At 39.3% G+C, this 23,583-nt stretch overlaps 1 protein-coding gene across 6 annotated transcripts in view; it reads left to right on the forward strand.

The window, feature by feature from the left end:
* Positions 1 to 23,583, forward strand: part of CNTRL (centriolin) — a 102,483-nt gene that overhangs the window by 70,829 nt on the left and 8,071 nt on the right. For all 6 annotated transcript variants that reach the window (XM_031014841.3, XM_055351820.2, XM_055351821.2 and 3 more), the window contains 16 exons: positions 121 to 269; positions 2,683 to 2,872; positions 4,187 to 4,500; positions 6,522 to 6,730; positions 8,763 to 8,955; positions 11,529 to 11,659; positions 11,799 to 11,939; positions 12,042 to 12,168; positions 12,908 to 13,072; positions 14,192 to 14,351; positions 15,917 to 16,032; positions 16,115 to 16,332; positions 18,978 to 19,135; positions 20,139 to 20,212; positions 21,550 to 21,738; positions 22,157 to 22,382. In XM_031014841.3, coding sequence (XP_030870701.3) covers positions 121 to 269; positions 2,683 to 2,872; positions 4,187 to 4,500; positions 6,522 to 6,730; positions 8,763 to 8,955; positions 11,529 to 11,659; positions 11,799 to 11,939; positions 12,042 to 12,168; positions 12,908 to 13,072; positions 14,192 to 14,351; positions 15,917 to 16,032; positions 16,115 to 16,332; positions 18,978 to 19,135; positions 20,139 to 20,212; positions 21,550 to 21,738; positions 22,157 to 22,382 — 2,760 coding nt within the window. The remainder of the gene's footprint in view (positions 1 to 120; positions 270 to 2,682; positions 2,873 to 4,186; positions 4,501 to 6,521; positions 6,731 to 8,762; positions 8,956 to 11,528; positions 11,660 to 11,798; positions 11,940 to 12,041; positions 12,169 to 12,907; positions 13,073 to 14,191; positions 14,352 to 15,916; positions 16,033 to 16,114; positions 16,333 to 18,977; positions 19,136 to 20,138; positions 20,213 to 21,549; positions 21,739 to 22,156; positions 22,383 to 23,583) is intronic.

Consider the following 23,583-nt stretch of genomic DNA (forward strand, 5'->3'; position numbering starts at 1 on the left):
ACTGAAAGTCAGCTTTGAGGAACTGATAAAATTAATTGGCTCTCATGGAATCTCTTTTATATTTTGAGAAAGAAAGTAAATGATTTCATATCAATTTCATAGAATGACTTTTCTTTACAGACAACAAAGGAGGCTTTGAAAATGTTTTAGAAGAAATTGCTGAACTTCGACGTGAAGTTTCTTATCAGAATGATTACATAAGCAGCATGGCAGATCCTTTCAAAAGACGAGGCTATTGGTACTTTATGCCGCCACCACCATCATCAAAAGTAGGAATTCTGTGGTGTTGGGAATGTATACTGAATTTTCTTGAAGAAAGTGTGACATTGTCCCCTTCCCCAAATTTATGAACAGGTACCAAAAACAACATTTCTATGCTAAGCCGTGCATTGAGGTTCTGTAGTGTTTTTAATATTTGAGATGAAAATAGGGCCTTCTTGAGGAAGGTGACAGTTGACTGTTCATACTCGGGTGGTATGTGTTAGGGTCCTTGAATGTGGATGCTATAAGGAGAAAAGGTGATTTGAGCCCAGAGAGCCTGCTGAAATGAACATAGAATTGTGCAGAGCCTCCGACAGAAAAAAAGGCACCTGGATTTCATGTCCTTTTAACGAACATTCATTCAGTGTTTACTGAAGCCTAGGCCAAGTGCTAGGTAGTGGTGGGGCATCACAATGCATGGTAAAGCCCCTGCTCTCAAAGAGTTCATTGGCCATGCCAGCATAATTGCAAAATGGTGACATACCTATGACAACAGACCTGACCTGTATTCTCTAGTTGCAGAGAGGTATTAAGGATTCATCTGATGGGAAGTTCAGGAAGGAATGCTTCACAAGCAGGGATGTGAAGTCAGCACTTAGCAAGCAGTGAGCGATGGGCTTTTAGGAGGGAGGAAACAGCTCGTATGGAAGAGGAGAGTTATTGGCTTAGCAAAGACAAATAGCTTTGTGGGGCTAGAGGGTTTATAGGAACAGTGTCAGATGAAGCTGAAAAGTAGATTGGGGTCATGCTTTTGTTTTTGTTTTTGTTTTTTTGAGATGGAGTCTTGCTGTGTCCCCCAGGCTGGAGTGCAGTGGTGTGATCTCGGCTCCTTGCAACCGCTGCCTCCTGGGTTCAAGCGATTCTCCAGTTTCCGCCTCCTGAGTAGCTGGGATTATAGGCACGCGCCACCACGCCTGGCTAATTTTTAGATTTTTAGTAGAGATGGGGTTTTGCCATGTTGGCCAGGCTGGTCTCAAACTCCTGACCTCAGGTGATCTGCCCACCTTGGCCTCCCAAAGTTCTGGGATTACAGGCGTGAGCCATCACCGTGCCCGGCCTGGAGTCATGCTTTTTTTAAAGGGCCTTAGAATCTCTTACACTTAATTATGTAGGCCATAATTATGTAGGCCATGAGAAATGGGTTGTGTACTAAAATGATCAGAGCTGTAGTTTAGGAATAATATTCTGGCTAGTATAGAGACTATACTTATGGTAGGGTGAGCTTTCGGTGGGGCTCTTTAAACTGATTCAGGTAAAGAGTAGAAGCCAGAGCTAGATCAGTGGAGCTGGGAAAGAGGAGATGAGATTAAAGGATGTTAAAGAGAAATGGTCAGGGCCTGGGGCCTGAATGTGGGAAGTGAGGAGAAGACTGGGGCCTGAATGTTGAAAGTGAGGAGAAGACTGTAGGCTGTATTCATCCAAAGCAGAGGGGCCTGGTACTATCCTGCTAGAATCAGCCGATGAGCAATAGTCAGGAAGCAGCTCAGACACACTAGGTTCCCAGGGCTGTGTAGACTTAACCAGACCCCTGAAGAGCAGAATCTTAGATTCTCCCAGCAATCCTAAAGGAAGCCAACTCCTTGGTACAACCAGAGCTGGAGGTGGAAGCAGTATAAATTAGAGCAAAACATATAAGACTGAGCTGGGTGAGGGTTTAGAGGATGTACCTACAGACTGAGAAGGAGAAGGAGGGTAGCAGAGTAGAGCTTTAAAGCCATGCCAAGCTCCCAGGACCACAGAAGACTGGTGACCCCAGATTTCTTCGAAGTTCACTGGTTTCCTTTGCCTCAGTCGCTGGGCCATCAAGGATGAGGTTAAAAACAAAACAAAACAAAAAACCACTAGGAAAAATGACTACAGAGAAAACAGAGGCTGACACCCGGGAGTCTGATCACTATGGAGAACTTATTTTCATTTCTCTCTTGGGGAGTTGCTGCATAAAATTAACCCAGTCAAACAGCTAGATAACATGCTTTTTCCATTTTGGTATGGCCAAGGACTTGTGATTTCTAGAAAATTGTACCAAAAGAGAGGATAGGAGATGGATGTTTTAAAATGGCTTTTGAAAGGATAAATAGACATTAATTTGTTTGCTTTCACCACACTTTGAACCCTTCACTTTCACAGACCAGTCTGATGTGACCCCAGCCATTACCCACATAGCCCTCCTTTCTGCATGGCTTCCCTGACACTGCCATGTCGATCAAGTCCAGAGGGATGTTAATAAGCTGAATTGTGTATGGAACTGCAGTTTATGTGACCATGTAATCACCTCACTTCTGTGAAAAATAAGGATAATGGAAAGAAGCCAAGTTCTTTCTCAACCTTGCTACATCTCAACTTTGCTGTAGACTTTGACGTTTCTTAAAATCAGCCTTTCCATTTATAATAGATATTGTGCTCTGCTGTCATTTGTTTTAGGTTTCCAGCCATAGTTCCCAGGCCACCAAGGACTCTGGTGTTGGCCTTAAGTACACAGCCTCAACTCCTGTTAGAAAACCACGCCCTGGGCAGCAGGATGGGAAGGAAGGCAGTCAACCTCCCCCTGCCTCAGGATACTGGGTTTATTCTCCCATCAGGAGTGGGTTACATAAACTGTTTCCAAATAGAGGTAAGTCAAATCACATAGGAAAGTTGCATTTCTCTTGCCCGTTTAATAACCTTTTACTGATTCTCTGAAACCCCTAAGACACAATCCAATCCAGACTCCTTAGCTAGCTCCATGAGGTCTTCTGTGATCTGGTCTTGGCCAGCGACCTCTTGTCGTTGTTTTAAACCCTGTCTGGAATGTCCTTCCTCCTTCCCCTCCCATGGCGATGCCTACTCATCCTTCAGTGAGACCTAGGTCCTCAAACAATGCTCCTAAATGGAGCCTTCTTCCACCCTGCTTCACCCAGGCTGACTAAGCAGCCTCTTTGACTGTACTGGAGCACGGTGTCTTGTGTCCTTGCATCACGGCATTAATCTCATCCTCCTAAAATGAAGTGTTATGGGTCTGTCTTCCAAAGCTCCAGAGGAAGAGTCAGACCTGAGTAAATCTTTTTCACTTATTAGCTGTGTGGTCTTAGGCTAATTATTTAGCTGCTGTGAAACTGTTAATCTGTAAAATGTGAATACTACCTTCTGAGAATTTGTTCATTCAGAAACTTTTTTTTGTTTTTTGTTTTTTTTTTTGAGAGGGAGTCTCGCTCTGTCACCCAGGCTAGAGTGCAGTGGCACAATCTTGGCTTACTGCAACCTCCGCCTCCTGGAATCAAGCAATTCTCTTCTCCTGTTTCATCCTCCCGAGTAGCTGGGATTACAGGCGTGCACCACCATGCCTGGCTAATTTTTGTATTTTTAGTAGAGATGAGGGTTTCACCATATTAGACAGACTGGTCTCGAACTCCTGACCTCAAGTGATCTGCCTGCCTCGGCCTCCCAAAGTACTGAGATTACAGGCGTGAGCCACCGTATGTAGCCAGGAAGTGCTTATTGACTGCCTGCTGTGTGCTGGGTTCTCTGTTGTCAGTGATCAGCAAACATATTTCCTGGTTTTAGGGCAGATAAGTTAGTAAGCTATCACGTTGGAGAGTGTTACATGTCATGACAGTGGTAAACGCTGAGTGCTGTGAGATCTTGTATGTAGCATGAATTAGATACCCAGATGGTCACTTAATAAATTAATGAATAAATTAGCAAATGCAGAAACAAACCAACAGATAAACATAAGAAAAACTCAAGTATCAGCTATAGAAAATACTTTGAATCCATGTTTTGAGCTGCTTTTCAAAAATAGTTTTGACCTTTGTTTCAGAGTTTTATTCTCACATCTCCAGTATCTTGGCTTAAATGCTGCTGTTCTCTACTAAATTTGTTTATCTGGTAAACAATGGGGGTAAAACACTCTTTTGTTGAATAAACTCTTCTGTTTATTTCTTTGAAGATGCAGACAGTGGAGGAGACAGTCAGGAAGAGAGTGAGCTGGATGACCAAGAAGAACCCCCATTTGTGCCTCCTCCTGGATACATGATGTATACTGTGCTTCCTGATGGTTCTCCTGTACCCCAGGGCATGGCCCTGTATGCACCACCTCCTCCCTTGCCAAACAATAGCCGACCTCTCACCCCTGGCACTGTTGTTTATGGCCCACCTCCTGCTGGGGCCCCCATGGTGTATGGGCCTCCACCCCCCAACTTCTCCATCCCCTTCATCCCTATGGGTGTGCTGCATTGCAACGTCCCTGAACACCATAACTTAGTAAGTGGAAAGACATACAACTCTCTTTCCACACTGCTTCCAGGGGTGACTGATAAGGTTATATACTTAATGAGTTGACCTATTTATGACTGGATTATATGGCAAAAGTGTGTTTGTAAGGCTGATGTTTAGAACTGTGCAAGCATTCTCTTATTAAAATTCTCTTATAAAAGCAGTGGCATGTGCCTATAATCCGAGCTACTCAGGAGACTGAGACAAGAGGATTTCTTGAGCCTAGGAATTCAAGGCCAGCCCTGGTAACAGCAAAAAACAAAAACCAAAAAAACAAAAATACCACGTACAGGAGTTAGGGTCTCAGGCCAGTCTACAAACCTGGGTTAGCCATTTAATAACAAATGTTTTCAGCCCAGAAATTTACCATTTTTACAAAGCTTATGTATTTTTCTATTGACAAGTGTTATATTAATGTGTATGTATATATTCACTTACTAGTGCCTGTACTTGTACACATACATATATGTATAATATGAGTGTATACACATGTATGTGCACGTGTATGCACACAGGTATGGACAGCATACAGTAAGATTTTGGTGGGGATTATCTCTAGCTGGTAGGATTTATTTATTTATTTTCATAGTTTATATTTTGGTGGGGATAAGGTTTTGGGGATTATCTCTAGGTGGTGGGATTTATTTATTATTTTCATAGTTTATATTTTATTGTACACAATATTTTGTATTCTGTTTTTCCTACTTAATGTTATAAGCATTTGTCCATGGTTTTACAAACGTCTTTACACAATATTTTAATGACTGTACAACATTTCTATGACTGTACAACATTTCTATATTTGTAGGTACTGTAGCTGACTGTAAATTCTTACTGTATCTCTTAGGCTAGATTCTAAGAAATAATTATTTCTTAATTACTAGATTACTTCCTTTTTCTTTTTTTCTTCTTTTTTTTTTTTTTTTTTTTTTTGAGACAGACTCGTTCTCTTTCGCCCAGGCTGGAGTGCAGTGGCGTGATCTTGGCTCACTGCAACCTCCGCCTCCCGGGTTCAGGCAATTCTCCTGCCTCAGCCTCCCAAGTAGCTGGGATTAGAGGCATACGCCACCACGACTGGCTAATTTTTATATTTTTAGTATAGACAGGGGTTTCACCATGTTGGCCAGGCTGGTCTCGAACTCCTGACCTTGAGTGATCGCCTGCCTGGACTTCCCAAAGTGCTGGGATTACAGGCATGAGTCACTGCGCCCAGCCTCATTAGATTACTTTCTGACTTTTTGGTTCTAAAGAAATAAAATGGAATCTAAGCTCCTCCTTCAGACTCAGAACACCTGGAGTTTTTTCCTTCCTCTCTTGGCAGATTGAGTGGAAGATAAACTAGGACACATATCAAGTCACCAGTCCCATTGTAATAGGTCAGACTAGTTTTAGAGGGTCTGTGTGCATTTACAAGTTTAACTGTAGTAGTCACTCACATTCTTTTGCAGTTTTTCTTGCACATTGTAATTTGTAACAATTTCTTTCTATTCAGCATTTTTCTATAATCTCTTAAACGGGTTCTTTTACTCTCCAAACTTACCTGGCTGTTTATATAGTTTCTCAGGTGCACTTTTATATTTCCCTTCGTTTGCATGTGTTACTTCTTCAGCCTAGGTCTTTCCCCTTCCATTCGTTCTTCAAAACCCAGGCAAAACACCTCTTCCTCTGAGCAGCCTTCTCAGAACTTTTCTCCCATGTGGCCAGAGGAGGGAGAGACTTCTGTCTATCTCTTCTGCTAGACCCCAAACTCTTTGGAGGCAGAGGTTATCCACAAGAGGCTTGGCAAATGTTTCTCAGTCATAGTTGGACTGTTTGAAAAATTAAAGGTTCTATTTGTCCATCAGTTTCATCCGTGACATTTAACTTTTTATACCAAAGTCTTAGAATCTACCATCATTTTTTGGGCCATTGATACCACTTTAACCACAGTTAATTTCAGCTTTTGGCAGGAAAGAGAGGAAACATCCTGTGATGTTTCAGCACTGCATTTTTTTCCCCATCTCATTCAGGAGAATGAAGTTTCTAGATTAGAAGACATAATGCAGCATTTAAAATCAAAGAAGCGGGAAGAAAGGTGGATGAGAGCATCCAAGCGGCAGTCCGAGAAAGAAATGGAAGAACTGCATCATAATATTGATGATCTTTTGCAAGAGAAGAAAAGCTTAGAGTGTGAAGTAGAAGAATTACATAGAACTGTCCAGAAACGTCAACAGCAAAAGTAATTAATATATTTTTTATAATTCAGACAAATACGATATTAGTTCATTAATGCTGTCGAACAGAACTTTCTATAATCTTGGAATGTTCTTGATCTTCTGTCCAAAACAGTAACCACTAGCTCAGTGTGGCTGTTGAGCACTTGAAATGTGGCTGATGGAGCTGAGGAACAGAATTTAATTTCAATTAATTTAATAGCCACATATTGAGTACCATATTGAGCAATACAGGTCTGAGTTCTTTTGGCCAATAATACAAATCAGCTCTTCTTGTAGTCCCTCTTGGAGAGTGGTATAACCATTTCCCCTGTCCAGTTACCCTAGCTAAAAATACAGCAGGGGTTCTCAACTCTTTCTTTTCCATTACTCTCCTATGCTTCCAGTTGGTCTCTAAATCCTGCTGACTCTGCATCCAGAGAGCTCTCAAACTGGTCCCTTTCTGTCATCTCCCCTTCTCTAGCTTTTAATTAGTCTCATCCTAGCGATTGTAATAGTTTCCACACTGGCCTTCCATGTCTTCTCTCTTGGTCTACGCTGTATCTTGACACACTACAAATCTGACTGTTCCACTTTCCCATGTGATTCTCAGTCCCATCAGAATATACACGACCCTTCTCCATCTGAAATCCACCCGTCTTTTTCTTTTATCACAGTATTTGGTCTGGCTCACTACTTTCCTGTGGTTTCCTCAAACACCACGTTTTCTCCTGCCTCTACACCTTTGCATGTACTGTCTTCTCCCTGCTGACCCCCTTACCTAACTCCAACTTGTCTTCAAAATAAAGGTCAGAAATCCCCTCTCTTTTTTTTCTCATTAAAAGCCTATTTCTTCTCAGGTGCCCACAATTCAAGGTTAGCAACCTTGGTCATAGCACTGTTCACACAATGTTCTGGGGAGCCCAGGAGCTCCTGAAGGCAGTAGCTGGACCTCCATCTCTGTGTCCCAGCACCTGTCATAGGGTCACTTAGTGAATGCAGCATCTGTTGATTGGGTTAATTATGCAAAAGCCTGTCTTTTGCAGTAGTCCATGAATTATGACAGTTCCCCAGTTTTTGTCATTTAACCCAGACTGGCCCAGACCCCAGGGTGGTAGGGAGGCCTGCAGAGGACACAAGTAAGTAAGACATGGTCACTGCCATCTAGCAGCAGACATCTGACTAATAGTCCTGGCAAGTGAAAGCAAGGGCCACACCTAAAAGATAGGGGCTAGATGTTTGAAGGTTAGGGAGATGGTTATGTCTGTTATTTTTGTGGGTATACACATTGGGGAATGGAATTTTTTTACTTTGAGGTATTTTGGAGGGAGATGATAGGGTGGTAGGATCGCCACTTCTTTTCATAGTTATAAAAGTGTAATAAATACTATTCTAGGAAGTTTGGATAACACAAAAATGTTCCAAGAAGAAAGTAAAAATCATATGTATGCCTTCATTTAAAGAGAAAGAATCTGTTAAATGTTGAATTTATTTTCATATTTTTCTGTCATGCAGTCATACATAGATAATCTAATTTTCAAATAATTTCATCATGTTAGCCTTAAGATATTGAATTGTGTGTCACAGTTTTTGATGTGTCAAATGTTGTCACCAGAGTTTTACTTCAGCCGAATGGAATAAATCACAAAATCAGGTAGTCTTCAAGGGCAGCCTATGAACTGCCCTTGAAGGATAGTTTTGAGGGAATGGATGAATATTGTGGTAGTGGTTTGCTTTATTTTTATACCTCAAAAGAATAGAAGTATCAACATTTTCTTGGTCAAGTGCTGACAACACAATAATCTTTGTTGTTATACTTAAAAGGGCAAACAATTCCATGTCATGCATTTTACATATTATGCATTTATTGCCAATAGGAATTCCATGTTTAATAAGATGGTAAACCTAGACCTTGAACAAAATCAAATGTAGCAGTCTTTCTTACCTATTCTCATATAAAATTAGAAAATCATTGTAGATCTTTTTAGTAGTTAGGCTACAAGTATCTATATTGTCTACATTTAAAATTTTTTAATGGGTGTATATATTATTTTTTAGGGACTTCATTGATGGAAATGTTGAGAGTCTTATGACTGAACTAGAAATAGAAAAATCACTCAAACATCATGAAGATATTGTAGATGAAATTGAGTGCATTGAGAAGACTCTTCTGAAACGTCGCTCAGAGCTCAGGGAAGCTGACCGACTCCTGGCAGAGGCTGAGAGTGAACTTTCATGCACTAAAGAAAAGGTTTGTCTTGTTGTGGTTTGGGGTGTGAGCTCAGTGTGGGTGAGTCAGCTTACTGTCCACCTGAAGGATTAGAAAGAGAATGTGTGTGATAAGAGGACAGTTGTCCAAGTCAGACAGCCAGGTTCCAGGCTGGACTCTGCTAGTTAAGAAGATGTGAGAATTTGTGCAAGTCATATAAGTCCCCTGGCTTTGCTTTTCTTATCTATAAATTCAGGCTAAGAATACGTAGGCTTTTCGGCATGGATTAAATAAAACAGCATATTTAAAATTCCTGAAGTTACTTAGTTCCTAGCACACCCCACCTCCTTATCCTGTGTGTATCTTTTATATTTAATTATTTGGGTTCTGCTACCTGTGTTTTTTTAAATAGGTCAATCTTTATATTCTTATTAAGCTACAATGGACCTCACAAGTATTACTTTGGTCTTCAGGTTGATAATGATACAAAATATTTTTTGGTCAGAGATAATTTTCTTTTTTTTTTTTTTGAGATGTTGTCTCGCTCTGTCACCCAGGCTGGAGTGGAGTGGCGCAATCTTGGCTCACTGCAACCTCCGCCTCCCGGGTTCAAGCGATTCTCCTGCCTCAGCCTCCTGAGTAGAGACGGGGTTTCACCATGTTGGTCAGGCTGGTTTTGAACTCCTAACCTTGTGATCCTGCCTCAGCTTCCCAAAGTTCTGGGATTACAGGCGTGAGCCACTGCGCCTGGCCCGATAATATTTTTTAGACCACAACACAGAGGGAAGTTGGGGAGAAAAAGGAGTTACCTTTTATTGAGCCACTGCTATGGCTACACATGGCCATTTTGTAAATGTTTCATTTAACCTTCCTGGCAGCCCTGTATAGATGATGTTAGCTTGGTTTACTGATGTAGCTCAGAGAGGCTCATTACTGGCCCAGTCACATAGCCAAGGGCTCTTTTAGTTAGATGAGAATTCCAGGATGAAAAGAGTTCCTTACCCACATGAAACACCTCAGGAACTATTATTTGTATTTTGCTATTTCAACATGAATCTGTTTAAATTAAAAGCAGTCTATTACCTAGGAACTAAATTATTTATTAAAGAAATTTTGTGAGTAATTAAGAATGGAAAAAGTCCTCTTCTTTTCAGATGAGCTGTTCCTTCTGTTGTCATATGTTGGATTACTGTGAGAGAAAATAGATGTGAGCAGAACTAGAGGAAAAAAATATCACTGGTATAATAATATATAATAAGATATTTTGATGATATATCACCAAAATATCACTGGTATATTTTGATTATAAATTTTGGTATATTTTGGTTATATATTAATATATATAGGTATAGATATATAAAATCATCAAAAGAAAATTGATGGCAGTGGTAGTAGGCAGAGGTAGTAAGTGAACCAAGGCTGGTAAGTTCTTTCACCTTCATCCTCCCAAAATGACTCAGGGAGGCAGCTTGGTAAGAAGGAGGAGGAGAGAGAAAGTAGTGGCGTTTTGGAAGGAGTGTGCCAGACATGTTAAAACCTGACATAGAAGGAGACAAAAAACTATTTGGTGGCTTTTCTGGAATGCATAGCCAGTTTTGTCCAGTGCTTTGCTGGTGAAACTGACAGAAACAAGCTATCTGAAATGGAAAGACGTATGGTAAAATATGTAGCTCTCTGGGAGCTTGCCAACCCTTTTGCATCCACACAGATATTTAATAGACAAATTTAACATACGGACTCCTCTGGCTTTAGTACAATGGCAGACTTCATTTTTTTTTTTGGCTGAAGGTGAGTCACTGCTCAACCAAGTGCAAACCACACTCTATTTATTTTTGGAACTTTTGATGTCATTGTTTTAAGCATCTTATGTTAGGCAGAAAAAGAAACCAAGTTGATTAAAAAAAAAATGTGTTTTTACCAAATCTTATATAGGAAGATTTTTTTTAAACATTTGCAAAGTATTTAATGTTTGTGTTTGTCAGCCATAATTACATTATCACCAGATCAATGCATTTTTACTTCGCTTGATAATAACTATAGAGTACAGCAAGAATTTCTGTGTGGAGGAAATCTTGGTAAAATCACTTCATTCCCACTTAGTTGGGTAGATAGTTTTAATATTTAAAATGATATAATAGTATTACAGATTATTTTGAAATAAAAAGCATCTTTAGTTCCACTACTTTCAAATGACTGTATTTATTTTTATATAGTCTTTCTGTCTTTGTTGACACATGTAGTTTTACATAGTTGCTCTCACAGTGCTTATACCATTTTAAATTTATTTTTCTCAGCCAACATAATATTAACATTCTTCCGTGTTGCTACATTGTCATCTGATCATTTTAAAGGCTACACAGTATTCCACTTTGTTAATGCATTATCACTTAGCCTATTATTATTTGTCAGGTCTTATATTATTATACATTGAGCATTTTTATACAGTAGTTCTTTGCTTCTGAATTATTTACCGAGAATTAGAGTTACAGTGAATGGACATTTTTATGTCTTTCTGTATCATCTTGTTTTCCAAAAGAGCTGTACTGGTTTACATGGCCAGTAGCTGTGAGTGAGTATTGTAACTGAATGGGTTTTAATGACAGTTTCTTTTCTAGACAAAAAATGCTGTTGAAAAGTTCACTGATGCCAAGAGAAGTTTATTGCAAACTGAGTCAGATGCTGAGGAATTAGAAAGGAGAGCTCTGGAAACTGCTGTTAACCTCGTCAAAGCTGATCAGCAGCTAAGGTAGGTGGATTCCCTAAGCCACTGATGTATACATTGAGATGAATGAAAAGTTTGCTTCTAAGGGGATAATAATTGGTTTATGATAAATAATGCATGGTAAGTCTACAGGACCTGGGGGGAATCAAGCAATGTGCTTTAGATCGCTCCAGGCTGATGCAAAGGATTTGGAGCAGCACAAAATCAAGCAAGAAGAAATCTTGAAAGAAATAAACAAAATTGTAGCAGCAAAAGACTCAGACTTCCAATGTTTAAGCAAGAAGAAGGAAAAACTGACAGAAGAGTAAGTAAGGCCTCTGTAGGGCTACAAGGGGTTTGTGCTGGAAGACAGCTCTGGGGTTCCGAGTCCCTTAGGATCTGCTCTAGTGTTGCTGGTGCTTTGTAGGCTTCAGAAACTGCAGAAAGACATAGAGATGGCAGAACGCAATGAGGATCACCACCTGCAGGTCCTTAAAGAATCTGAGGTGCTTCTTCAGGCCAAAAGAGCCGAGCTGGAAAACCTGAAAAGCCAGGTATGGCAATAGACGCCTTGAAAAAACAACTGACACAGCACGTTATGATTATAAAAGTAATACATGTTTAATTGTAGAAAAGAATAAATGCGGCTATGTATTATAGTTGTTAAGCATGAAGTCTGAACTAAATTTGAATCCCAACTCAATACAATATTTTTGAATAAAAAAAGGTGAGTCTCAAAACATGGTATACTCTATGAGATCATTTCTGTTAAATGCCTTTATCAACACTTATGGTTGTATTTTTAGTCAATACCAAAGTACAAAAGTGGTCATCTGATAAGGGGGGATTTTGAGTATTTTCTGTTTTCTTCCTTTTGCATATCTGCATGGTCTTCTTTTTTTTTTTATAAACAAATATGTATTGTCTTTAAAATTGCAACGACTTTTTAATTTTAAAAATGGATACATTTTAAAAATCTCTGACTAACTTCCATCACCAAGGATGTCAAAATGGAATTAGGGTATAAAAATAAAAGTTCTTGGAAAACTATAACCTGAGGGATAATCATGATTATCGTATTGTTCTTACTGTGATCACTGTGATTTGAGTGGTTTTAAGTATGTGAGCTCAAGGTTTTCATTAGGCATTTCACCCTTGCACTCCTTGCCTGGCTTTTCTGACTCTTGGGGGCTAGGATATTAGCTCCTGATTTTACCTCACAACTAAATTATCTCCAGGTTAGCACTGAGGGCTGTATGGCCTTTGTCAAACTTACTCTTCCCTTTAATACAGGTGACAAGTCAGCAGCAGGAGATGGCTGTCTTGGACAGGCAGTTAGGGCATAAAAAGGAGGAGCTGCATCTACTCCAAGGAAGCATGGTCCAGGCAAAAGCTGACCTCCAGGAAGCTCTGAGACTGGGAGAGACTGAAGTAACTGAGAAGTGCAATCACATTAGGGTGTGTTTTTTATTAGCGTTTTCTGAAGAGTCGTAGGACAGTGCTATAGGTTTACTTTGATGTATTTTCATTGCTTCTCCCCAAATGAAAATATAAATTCCTAAAATCTTGCCTCCTCTGTAAAATCAGTTTGGTGTTGTTACATATCCATGCAGTGGCTGTCATGTGTAGTTCCCCCTCTGTTGTTTTCTGGATATGCTCAAAGTTCTCCTGCCCCTGTACCTTTCTCATACCATTTCTTCTCCAGGAATTCCCTTTCTCCCCTATCACTAGCCAGATCCCACCTGTTTCTCATGGCGCAGCTTCATGCCACCTCCTCTTAGAAAACTTCTGGCCAGGTACAGTGGCTCACATCTGTAATCCCAGCACTTTGGGGGGCCAAGGCAGGCAGATCACGAGGTTAAGAGATTGAGACCATCCTGGCCAACATGGTGAAACCCCATCTTTACTAAAAATACAAAAATTAGCCAGGCATGGTGGCATGTGCCTGTAATCCTAGCTACTCGGGAGACTGAGATAGGAGAATTGCTCGAACTTGGGAGGTAGTTGGTTGCAGTGAGCCGAGATTGCACCACGGCACTCTTGAACCCGGGAGGCGGAGGTTGCAGTGAGCCGAGATCGCGCCACTGCACCCTGGCTGGTGACAGAGTGAGACTCAATTTCAAAAAAAAAAAAGAAAACTTCTCTGACCTTTTTCTTTCTCCTGGAAGAAGGAGTTTCCTTCTTTTGAGTTTAGAAACACTCTACTGGATGTTTCCTAGGGCATGAAGGCCTAGCCTTTTGTGATCATGTTTATGTTCCCTGCCTTACCACTCAACAAGGTACTAAGCCCCTCCAGAGCAGGAGCCATGTCTCAGTCAGGCTTTTCTCTCTATAGACGTTGCCTTGCTTACAGTAATGTTGCAAATATATTTAGATGAAGAGAATATGTTACTTTCTTCTATTATATAGAAATAGGTTTCTGTAAAATATAATGCTGTTCTTGACATAAAAGGCAAAAATGAGCTTGTTTCCAAATTAGAATTTCTATGATATAAAACAATAAATAACAGAACTTATTTTGAAGTAATTTTCATTTACAGTCACAGGAGGGAATAACTTTTTTTTTTTCAAACACAGGAAGTAAAATCTCTTCTGGAAGAACTGAGTTTTCAGAAAGGAGAACTAAATGTTCAGATTAGTGAAAGAAAAACTCAACTTACACTTATAAAGCAGGAAATTGAAAAAGAGGAAGAAAATCTTCAGGTTGTTTTAAGGCAGATGTCTAAACATAAAACCGGTAAGTTTAAAGGAAAACAATTATACAAAGTTTGAGGTTGGAAATGTCTGTATTACAAGTCACAGAAAAAATAACAAATGGCCAAACAAACTTTAAAGTTTAACCTTACTACTAATAAGCAAAGCAAGCAGGTTATAAAAGGAATATGATGTTATTTTCTGCCATTTTAATTGATAAATTTTATTTAAAAGCAAAATAATCATGCTCATTGCTGATCAGAGTGTGCTGAAAGAAGAGCACTCACAGTCTATCAATTGAGGTATAAACTGGACAATCTCCCAGTGTTTCAAGACTCTTAAAATTCACACCTGTTGAACTAGTCAGCCCATTTCTACTCCTCCAGAAAGGGCAAGTATGTACATCGCAGCAATATTTATAATGACAAAATTTGGAAACAGGCTGGGTGTGGTGGTTCATGCCTATAATCCCAGCTCTTTGGGAGGCTGAGGCAAGAGGATTGCTTGAGCCCAGGAGTTCAAAACTACCTGGGCAATGTATGAGACCCCATCTCTACAAAAATATTCAAAAATTAGCGATGCACATTGATGTGCACCTATAGTCCCAGCTATTCAGAAGGCCAAGCAGGGAGGATCCCTTGAGCTCAGGACATCAAGGCTGCAGTGAGCTATGATTATGCCACTATGCTTCAGCCTGGGAAACAGAGGAAGACCCTGTCACCGCATCCCCCAAAAAATTGGAAACAGATGACCAATTTAAAAGCCATATTTTTAACCTTTAATGACATGCAAACATGCCCATGAGAAGAATGAAAAAAAGTAGGTAAAAAATGAATATGGAGTATAGTCCCAGTTTATTTTAAAATGTGTGAGAGAGAGTGTGTGTGTGTGTGTGTGCGCGCGCGTGCGCACACGCACACACATGCATTCTTAGAAGGAAATACATCAAAATGCTATTGTAATAGTGATTTGGGGTGGTGAAATAATGGTGGGTTTTCATTTTTTTCTCTTATGCTTTTTTTTTGTATTTTCTAGCTTTTCTACAGTAAGCAAGTATCTCTATGATCAGAAAAAAAGTTAATATTTAAATATCTGTATTTCAAAGGCCAAAAAATTGTTATATAAATCTCAGTCTGTATTTCAAAGTATTTTTAATTTATTTTGATCAATTTTATATAAAATGCTTTTAGTTGATTCTTTTATGTAGAAGCAAATGCTTTGGAACCAGATCTTTGTTAATTAAATGTTTTTGTTAAAATGTTTGTCTGTTCATTTATTTATATGGAGATGGGATCTTGCTCTGTCAACCAGGCTAGTCTCAAACTCCTGGGCTCAAGCAATCCTTACACCTCAGCCTGCCAAATGGCTGGGATTACAGGTGCATGCTGCTGCACCTGGCTTGTTAAAATGTTTTTAACAAATTAAATAGTATTTAACGATACTTTTAGAGAATTTTTTATTAAAAATAAAATTAGCACCATTAATTCAGCTCAACAAAATTTTTAAAATTGTCTTGTATTAGTCAATAGCATTGTTTTCTGTTTCATTTTGTAAATGTTTTCCAAGTTCATTTAATATCATGGACCATGCTTTGTTTCTATCCCTTAGAACTAAAGAATATTCTGGACATGTTGCAACTTGAAAACAATGAGCTACAAGGTTTGAAGCTACAACATGACCAAAGGGTATCTGAATTAGAGAAGACTCAGGTGGCAGTGCTAGAGGTAATGAACAAAGCCAATGTACCCTTAAGAAACTGAAGTCTTTCTCATTTAAGATGTTTGAGTCCTCTTTTATCTGATTTAGGAGAAACTGGAGTTAGAGAATTTGCAGCAGATATCCCAGCAGCAGAAAGGGGAAATAGAGTGGCAGAAGCAGCTCCTCGAGAGGGATAAACGAGAAATAGAACGAATGACTGCTGAGTCCCGAGCTTTACAATCGTGTGTTGAGTGTTTGAGCAAAGAAAAGGAAGATCTCCAAGAGAAATGTGACATTTGGGAAAAAAAGTTGGCACAAACCAAAAGGTGAGAGCAAGAACAAATAAGCTTGCAGGATCACTTCTTCAGGCCAAAGCATTATAAACACACTATAAAAAATTTGGAAAATAGAGAAAAGGATAAAATACACCACAAACTTGGTATCATAATACATTTTGCCAGTTGCATTTTTTTGGAGAATTTCCTTCTAGCTTTTTTTTTTTGCTCAAAAGCATTTTTTTAAAATCTATTTTTTTTTTTAAGTAAAATGATACATGCTGGAAATAAATGGAGATATATATCTTGTTCATGGACCAGAAGACAACATTGTTAAAGATTTAGTTCTGTTCAAATTGATCTCTAGATTCAAAACAGTTAACAATTAAAATCTCAATAGCCTTTCCTTGTGGAAATTGACAAGCTAGTTCTAAAATTATATGAACCTAGAATCGAATTATTCTAAGACCTAGAATAGAATTTATACAATTTTTTAGGTATGACACCAAAACAACTTTTAGAAAGTAGAACAAAAATTTAGGACTAACACTACCTGATTTGTAACACTTTTATAAACCTGTAGTAATCAAAACACTGTGGTATTAGTGTAAAGATAAACACATAGATCAATGGAACAGAATAGAAAGTCTAGAAATAAACTGACATATATGTGAACAACTGATTTTGATAAAGATACAAAGGCATCTTTTTCAGTAGAGAAAAGATGGTCTTTTAGAAAAATGTTGGCTGAAACAATTGGATATACAAAACCAAAAAAAGAATCTCAATTCATACCTCACTATGTATAATATATAAATATGAATTTAAAATGAGGCCAGGCACGGTGGCTCATGCCAGTAATCCCAGCATTTTGGGAGGCTGAGGCAGGAGGATCACTTGAGCCCAGGAGTTTGAGACCAGCCTAGGCAACATAGAAAGACCCTGTCTCTGCCAAAAAAAAATAAAAAATAAAAATAGCCAGGTTGGGAAGCTGAGGTGGGAGAATTGTTTGAGCCAGCGAGATTGAGGCTGCAGTGAGCCATAATGATACCATTGCACTCCAGCCAGGGTGACAGAGTGAGACCCTGTTTCAAAAAAATATATATATACATATTTATTTTTATATTTATATATAGGACCATAAACATATATGTAAAACCTAAATATAAAACTTCTAGAAGAAAACATAAAACATAGCAGAAAACTTTTGTGACCTTGGAGTGGGCAAAAATTCTTGGTATGACACCAAAAGCATGAACCATAAAATAATAAATTGATAAAATTAGACTTCAAAATTTAAAACATCTCCTCAAAAGACACAAGGTAATGAAAAGATACGTCACAGGTTGGGAAAAAAATATTTGCAACCCATGTATCTGATAAAGGACTTGTATTCAGAATACATGTATAAAGAACTCTCAAAACTCAATAAGAAGACAACCCAATTATTTAAATGGGCAAAAGATTTGAACAGACATTTCATTACAGAAGATAAATGGATGGCAAATAAACACATGAAAAGATACGCAGGATAATTACTCATTAGGGAAATGCAAATTAAAACCACAGTGAGATATCACTACACACCTATTAGAACAACAGCCATACCAAATGTTAATATTAACCAGGAACTTCTTTTTTTTTTTGAGATGGAGTCTCGCTCTGTTGCCCAGGCTGGAGTGCAGTGGCACTATCTTGGCTCACTGCAAGCTCCACCTTCCGGGTTCACGCCATTCTCCTGCCTCAGCCTCTTGAGTAGCTGGGACTACAGGCACCCGTCACCACGCCTGGCTAATTTTTTGTATTTTTAGTAGAGACGGGGTTTCACCATGTTAGCCAGGATGGTCTCCATCTCCTGACCTCGTGATCCACCCGCCTCGGCCTCCCAAAGTGCTGGGATTACAGGCATGAGCCACCGCATCCGGCCGGAACTTTCATATATGATTGAGGGGCATGTAAAATGGTATTAAGTAACTGTTAAACTTTGGAAGACAGTTTAACAGTTACTTAAAAATCAAACATACACCAACCAGAAGATCTAGCCATTCCACTCCTAGGTATTATATTTATTCAAGAGAAATGAAAGCATATTTCTACACAGTATATATGCTAATGTTCATGACAGCCTTATTTGTAATAGCCAAAAACTAGAAATGACCTAAATTGTCTATCACCTGGTAAATAGATAAACAAATTGTGGTATATCCACACTGTAGAATACTACTCAGCAGTAAGAAGGGAATGAAGTATTGATATACACAACATGGATGAATCTCAAAGTAACTACGCTGAGTGAAAGAAGCCAGACCAAAAGCAAGTCCACACTGTATGACTCCCTTTATGTACTACAATACATGCTCATGCATGTCTGCTATATGGACAGATCCTACTGTACACACAATTGTTTTCTACTCTTTCGATTGTCACAGCTCCATTTTTATCAGATTTTTGGAATTCTGAATGTTATCCATGTTTTTAATCCATGATTTTTATAAAACTTCAATTTAGTGAGTCAGTTTTTGAAAAAAGTCTCCACTTAGAAAGCTGATAATAAGATTCTGAAAATGAGTCTTAAATTTTGTGAAGATTTATTATCATTTATACTTTCCATAACTGTATGTTGTGAAAGGATAACACCTCAGTCATCTCCTGTGTGTGCTTGTATATTTGACAGTCTGACTTATTCTCTGTGGTAGGGTTTTAGCAGCAGCAGAAGAAAATAGCAAAATGGAGCAATCAAACTTAGAAAAGTTGGAATGGAATGTCAGAAAACTGCAGCAGGAACTAGACCAACTAAACAGAGACAAATTGTCACTGCATAACGACATTTCAGCAATGCAACAGCAGCTCCAAGGTATAAGGCAGCAAAACAGTGAAAGTGTGTGATTTCCTTGCCCTTCGTTAGATTCTTTGATTTTTCTTATGACAAGTAATTCCTGCTAATGAGCATGGAGTTTCTTTCTAAAATTAGATTGTGGTAATGTTTGCACAACTTGGAATATACTAAAAGCCTTTGAATTGTACACTTTAAATAGGACATGATATGTGAATTTTATCTCAATAAAGTCAGTTTAAAAAAAAAACCTAATTCATGTTCCTTAGAGAACAATTTTAAAACAGCAAAAAGAAATAAAAATTGCTGTTGACCTCACTCCTCATAGATTCCTAGTAACAGTTTGGTGAATATCCTTCCAGATTTTTCCTAGGGGTGTGTCTAGTTTGAAAAACAAAAACAAAGATGTAAATAAAGATTTTAAAATTACCAAATGTTTATAAATATGATAATTTATTTAGAAGAAATTGCTGAGTAATTCTAGCTAATAATATACTTGTTGAACATTTTTTATATCCTTGGTATTTCATTTTCTCACTTAATCCTCATAACATTTTTATGAGATAAAAATTATTTTACTCATTTGTAAATAAGGAAACTGAAGCTTAGTTTTCTTGTGACTGCTTAAATGAGAAGTGACTTGCTAGAGGTCACACAGCTAGTAATTGACAAAGCCAATATAGATAAAAAATTTATTCCCAAATTGCCTTCCTGAAAGGTTAAGTTTCTTTTTCTACCAGCAATGCAGAAGGTAGCTGTTTTTAAACACCTAACATTAAGTATTATCTGTAATTTTTTCGTCGTGAGATTTTGAACATGAAAATCTTAAAAAACCTGAGCTCCAAGCCCAAATCTGGATTGTGCATGTAACTCTCTTTTGGCCTTTAATGAGATAGTGTGGCATAGTCATACATGTAACAGAAGTAAGCTTAAAACAACTTCTCTACTTTTTGGGAATGCTAGTGGGAATCTGTACAGTAAATACGTATGTATTTCTTATTTCATGAGAATGTCATTTCTGTAGAAAAACGAGAAGCAGTAAACTCACTGCAGGAGGAACTAGCTAATGTCCAAGACCATTTGAACCTAGCAAAACAGGTAAGGTTAACAAATGTAATATTCTAGTAGTATACTGAGGGTATGCAGACCATTGGTTTAAATAACAAAGAAATCAAGTAGGCTGGTTCCTCTTCACAACAGCAGATACCATAGGGCCATTTATGTAACATAACCATCACATAAATAAAAGTTTTGGTGGAGAGCAGTGGTTTGCTAATTTATTTTAGCCTTAGAACTCTTGATACAAACAGTTTTACTCAAAGCTAGTAAGTAGGGTGGTGGCTAGACCAGAGCCCAGCAGCAGTCTCTCAGCAGCCCTTCTTGGGGCTTCAGGGACCAGATGGGCCATCTCTCATCCATGACACAGATGAGGCCTCTAAAGGCTGGGCTTAGATTTGATTACTCCTTGAGCCATAGAGTACCCGCCAAATCTGGGCCTCTATCTTGTCAGATATTGAATATAGCAGATTTTTGACCCTCGTACTTCTAATGATTTTCTTAAAGGTAATTCAGTGTTGTCCTGTGAGACTAGTGCTGTAATTCAAAGCACTTCAAGCAAGTTCTAGACTTCAGTTTCTATTATGTAAATTAAGAGTTATGCCAGGTGCAGTGGCTCACACCTGTAATCCCAGCACTTTGGGAGGCCAAGGCGGGCAGATCACCTGAAGTCTGGAGTTCAAGACCAGCCTGACCAACATGGAGAAATCCCATCTCTACTAAAAATACAAAATTAGCCAGGCGTGGTGGCGCATGCCTGTAATCCCAGCTACTCGGGAGGCTGAGGCAGGAGAATCGCTTGAACCCAAGAGGCGGAGGTTGCCGTGAGCTGAGATTGCACCATTGTACTCCAGCCTGGGCAACAAGAGTGAAGCTCTGTCTCAAAAAACAACAACAACAAAAAGTTAACATTAGACACAGGCTGGGTATGGTGGCTTACGCCTGTAATCCCAGCACTTTGGGAGGCCAAGGCAGGTGGATCACTTGAGCCCACGAGTTCGAGATCAGCCTGGCCAACACGGTGAAACCCCGTCTCTACGAAAAAGACAGAAAATTAGCTGGGTATGGTGGCATGTGCCTGTAGTCCCAGATACTCCAGAGGCTGAGACGGGAGGATTGCTTGAACCTGGGAGGCAGAGGTTGCAGTGAGCCGAGATCATGCCACTGCACTCCAGCCTTGGCAAAGCAAGACTGTCAAAAAAAAAAAAAGTTGGATTAGACATCTAAATTCTCTTGTACCTGTAACTTTATTGAGATAATAAAGGAAATAAACTTTTATGCCTCTCGTTCTGTCAGACTTAGTAGATACTGGATTGGCACTGGCCACCTCTAGTAAAGATGGCTTTATTAGTAGTTTCCACTTGTTCTTTCACCTAAAGGACCTGCTTCACACCACCAAGCATCAGGATGTATTGCTCAGTGAGCAGACCCGACTCCAGAAGGACATCAGTGAATGGGCAAATAGGTTTGAAGACTGTCAGAAAGAAGAGGAGACAAAACAACAACAACTTCAAGTGCTTCAGAATGAGATTGAAGAAAACAAACTCAAACTAGTCCAACAGGAAATGGTACTACACATTTATGATTTTACATAAAAAAAGCATTTTGTGGCTCATGTGAGCCTATTTTTCCCCTGGCAGAAAGCTGCTGAGAAATATCCCCCATGGGACTATGTGTTGCTTAACTGCCCTGTGTAGCCATGGGTAGCATTTATACCAACTGTGTGACTCTCTTACAGACCTTTAACGATCATAGAACATCAGTCCTATAAAGATACTTAACAGCCACGAGCCATTTGCTGCTTGAATCCCCTCCTCACATGGTGGCCAGATAGCTTCCCAAGCCCTCTTGATCACCTCTGTAATAGAATTGTCCCTGTGGGCTGTCTTCTACTTTCTTTTGACCTGGAATCTGTCTCATGTCCGTGCAGGTTCTCTGGGACACTATTTGTTGTTTTATGACTAATCAAGATTATTCTTTATTAAGATGTTTCAGAGACTCCAGAAAGAGAGAGAAAGTGAAGAAAGCAAATTAGAAACCAGTAAAGTGACACTGAAGGAGCAACAGCACCAGCTGGAAAAGGAATTAACAGACCAGAAAAGCAAACTGGACCAAGTGCTCTCAAAGGTGCTGGCGGCTGAAGAGCGTGTTAGGACTCTGCAGGAAGAGGAGAGGTGGTGTGAGAGCCTGGAGAAGACACTCTCCCAAACTAGTATGTATTCTGGAACTTCTCACTGGGAGATGGGGTATGGACTGGCTCTGCTGGTTGTCTTGCAAAAGTATTTAAAGAGATCCAGACCCCAGCCAGAGCCCAGGAGAGGAGGCAGGAGAAGTAAAGCAGGAGGTATGATACCGCTGTGAAAGATGAGGAAGCAGGTTCAGAGGAGATACAATCCTGAGACTGACCAGCAAGTCCTTCCTTGCTCGTATTGTCTCCTTTGAGAATGCCATCTCAAGAAAGTGGAACATTCACGTGAATAATTGCCAAAAGATACTCTTAAAGTATATTACCTATGAGCTTTGGGAATAATCATCTACTTCATCTCAAGTGTCAAAAAAATCATATTAACAGTTCTTCTGTCCAGATTTGGCATAGTGAATGGTACCAGAATACAGGTGTTTGCTTTTAGGTCAGTTTGTTCTCTCTTGAACCATATATAAATGAAGTTGACATGGGAATCCAGGGTAAATGATTGTTCTCACATCAGTAAATGGTTTTTCTCTTTCTTAGGCTCCAGGGTTTAATAATGCTTGGAAAATGTTGTGGGCTTGGGGATCTGAAAGGGTTATTATTCCTTTTTCCCTGGGAACTCTTGATATACCCAGACCCAATCATTTCATTATGAAAATGAAACTTAAAAAATATGTCGAGTTCTGATCATGCCAGAGTTGTTGAAAAGTAAAATCTGGGCAGGGTGCTCCTCTAAATAGGGTGATAAGAAAAATATTTTTTAAATGTCACTTATTTCGTAAGCATTATCTGTCGAGTACTCACTATGTACCAGGTGTTTGCATACGTTATTCCAATTGAACATCAGGAAATGTATTCCTCTTGTATAAAATGGGGCTCATGCCAGTGTAGGAGCCAGCTCCAAATGCTGTGCACTTTCCACTGCACTGCCTCCTGTGGAAGGAAGTAGTACTGGTGTGTCTCCCTTTATGAAAATCAATGTTTATAAAAAACATTTCAGCTGTTCCACACACTTCAGGATTGGTGCTGGGTTTCCTCTCACTGGTCTCAAAGACTTGAAAGAGAAGATAGTAGCTATCTGTCACTCTGGGATCAGGCCCTCCAGGAACCAATTACTTCAAAAGGCACCCTTATCTGGGTTTTTTTCTGGGCCTTTGGTGTGGGTCAGGGTAGGCTTGTACGACTTTGTAATGGAGGAAAGCACCTGCATGGGTAGCATATC

This window comes from Gorilla gorilla, chromosome 13 (genome assembly GCF_029281585.2).
Source record: "Gorilla gorilla gorilla isolate KB3781 chromosome 13, NHGRI_mGorGor1-v2.1_pri, whole genome shotgun sequence".
NCBI lineage: Eukaryota > Metazoa > Chordata > Mammalia > Primates > Hominidae > Gorilla > Gorilla gorilla.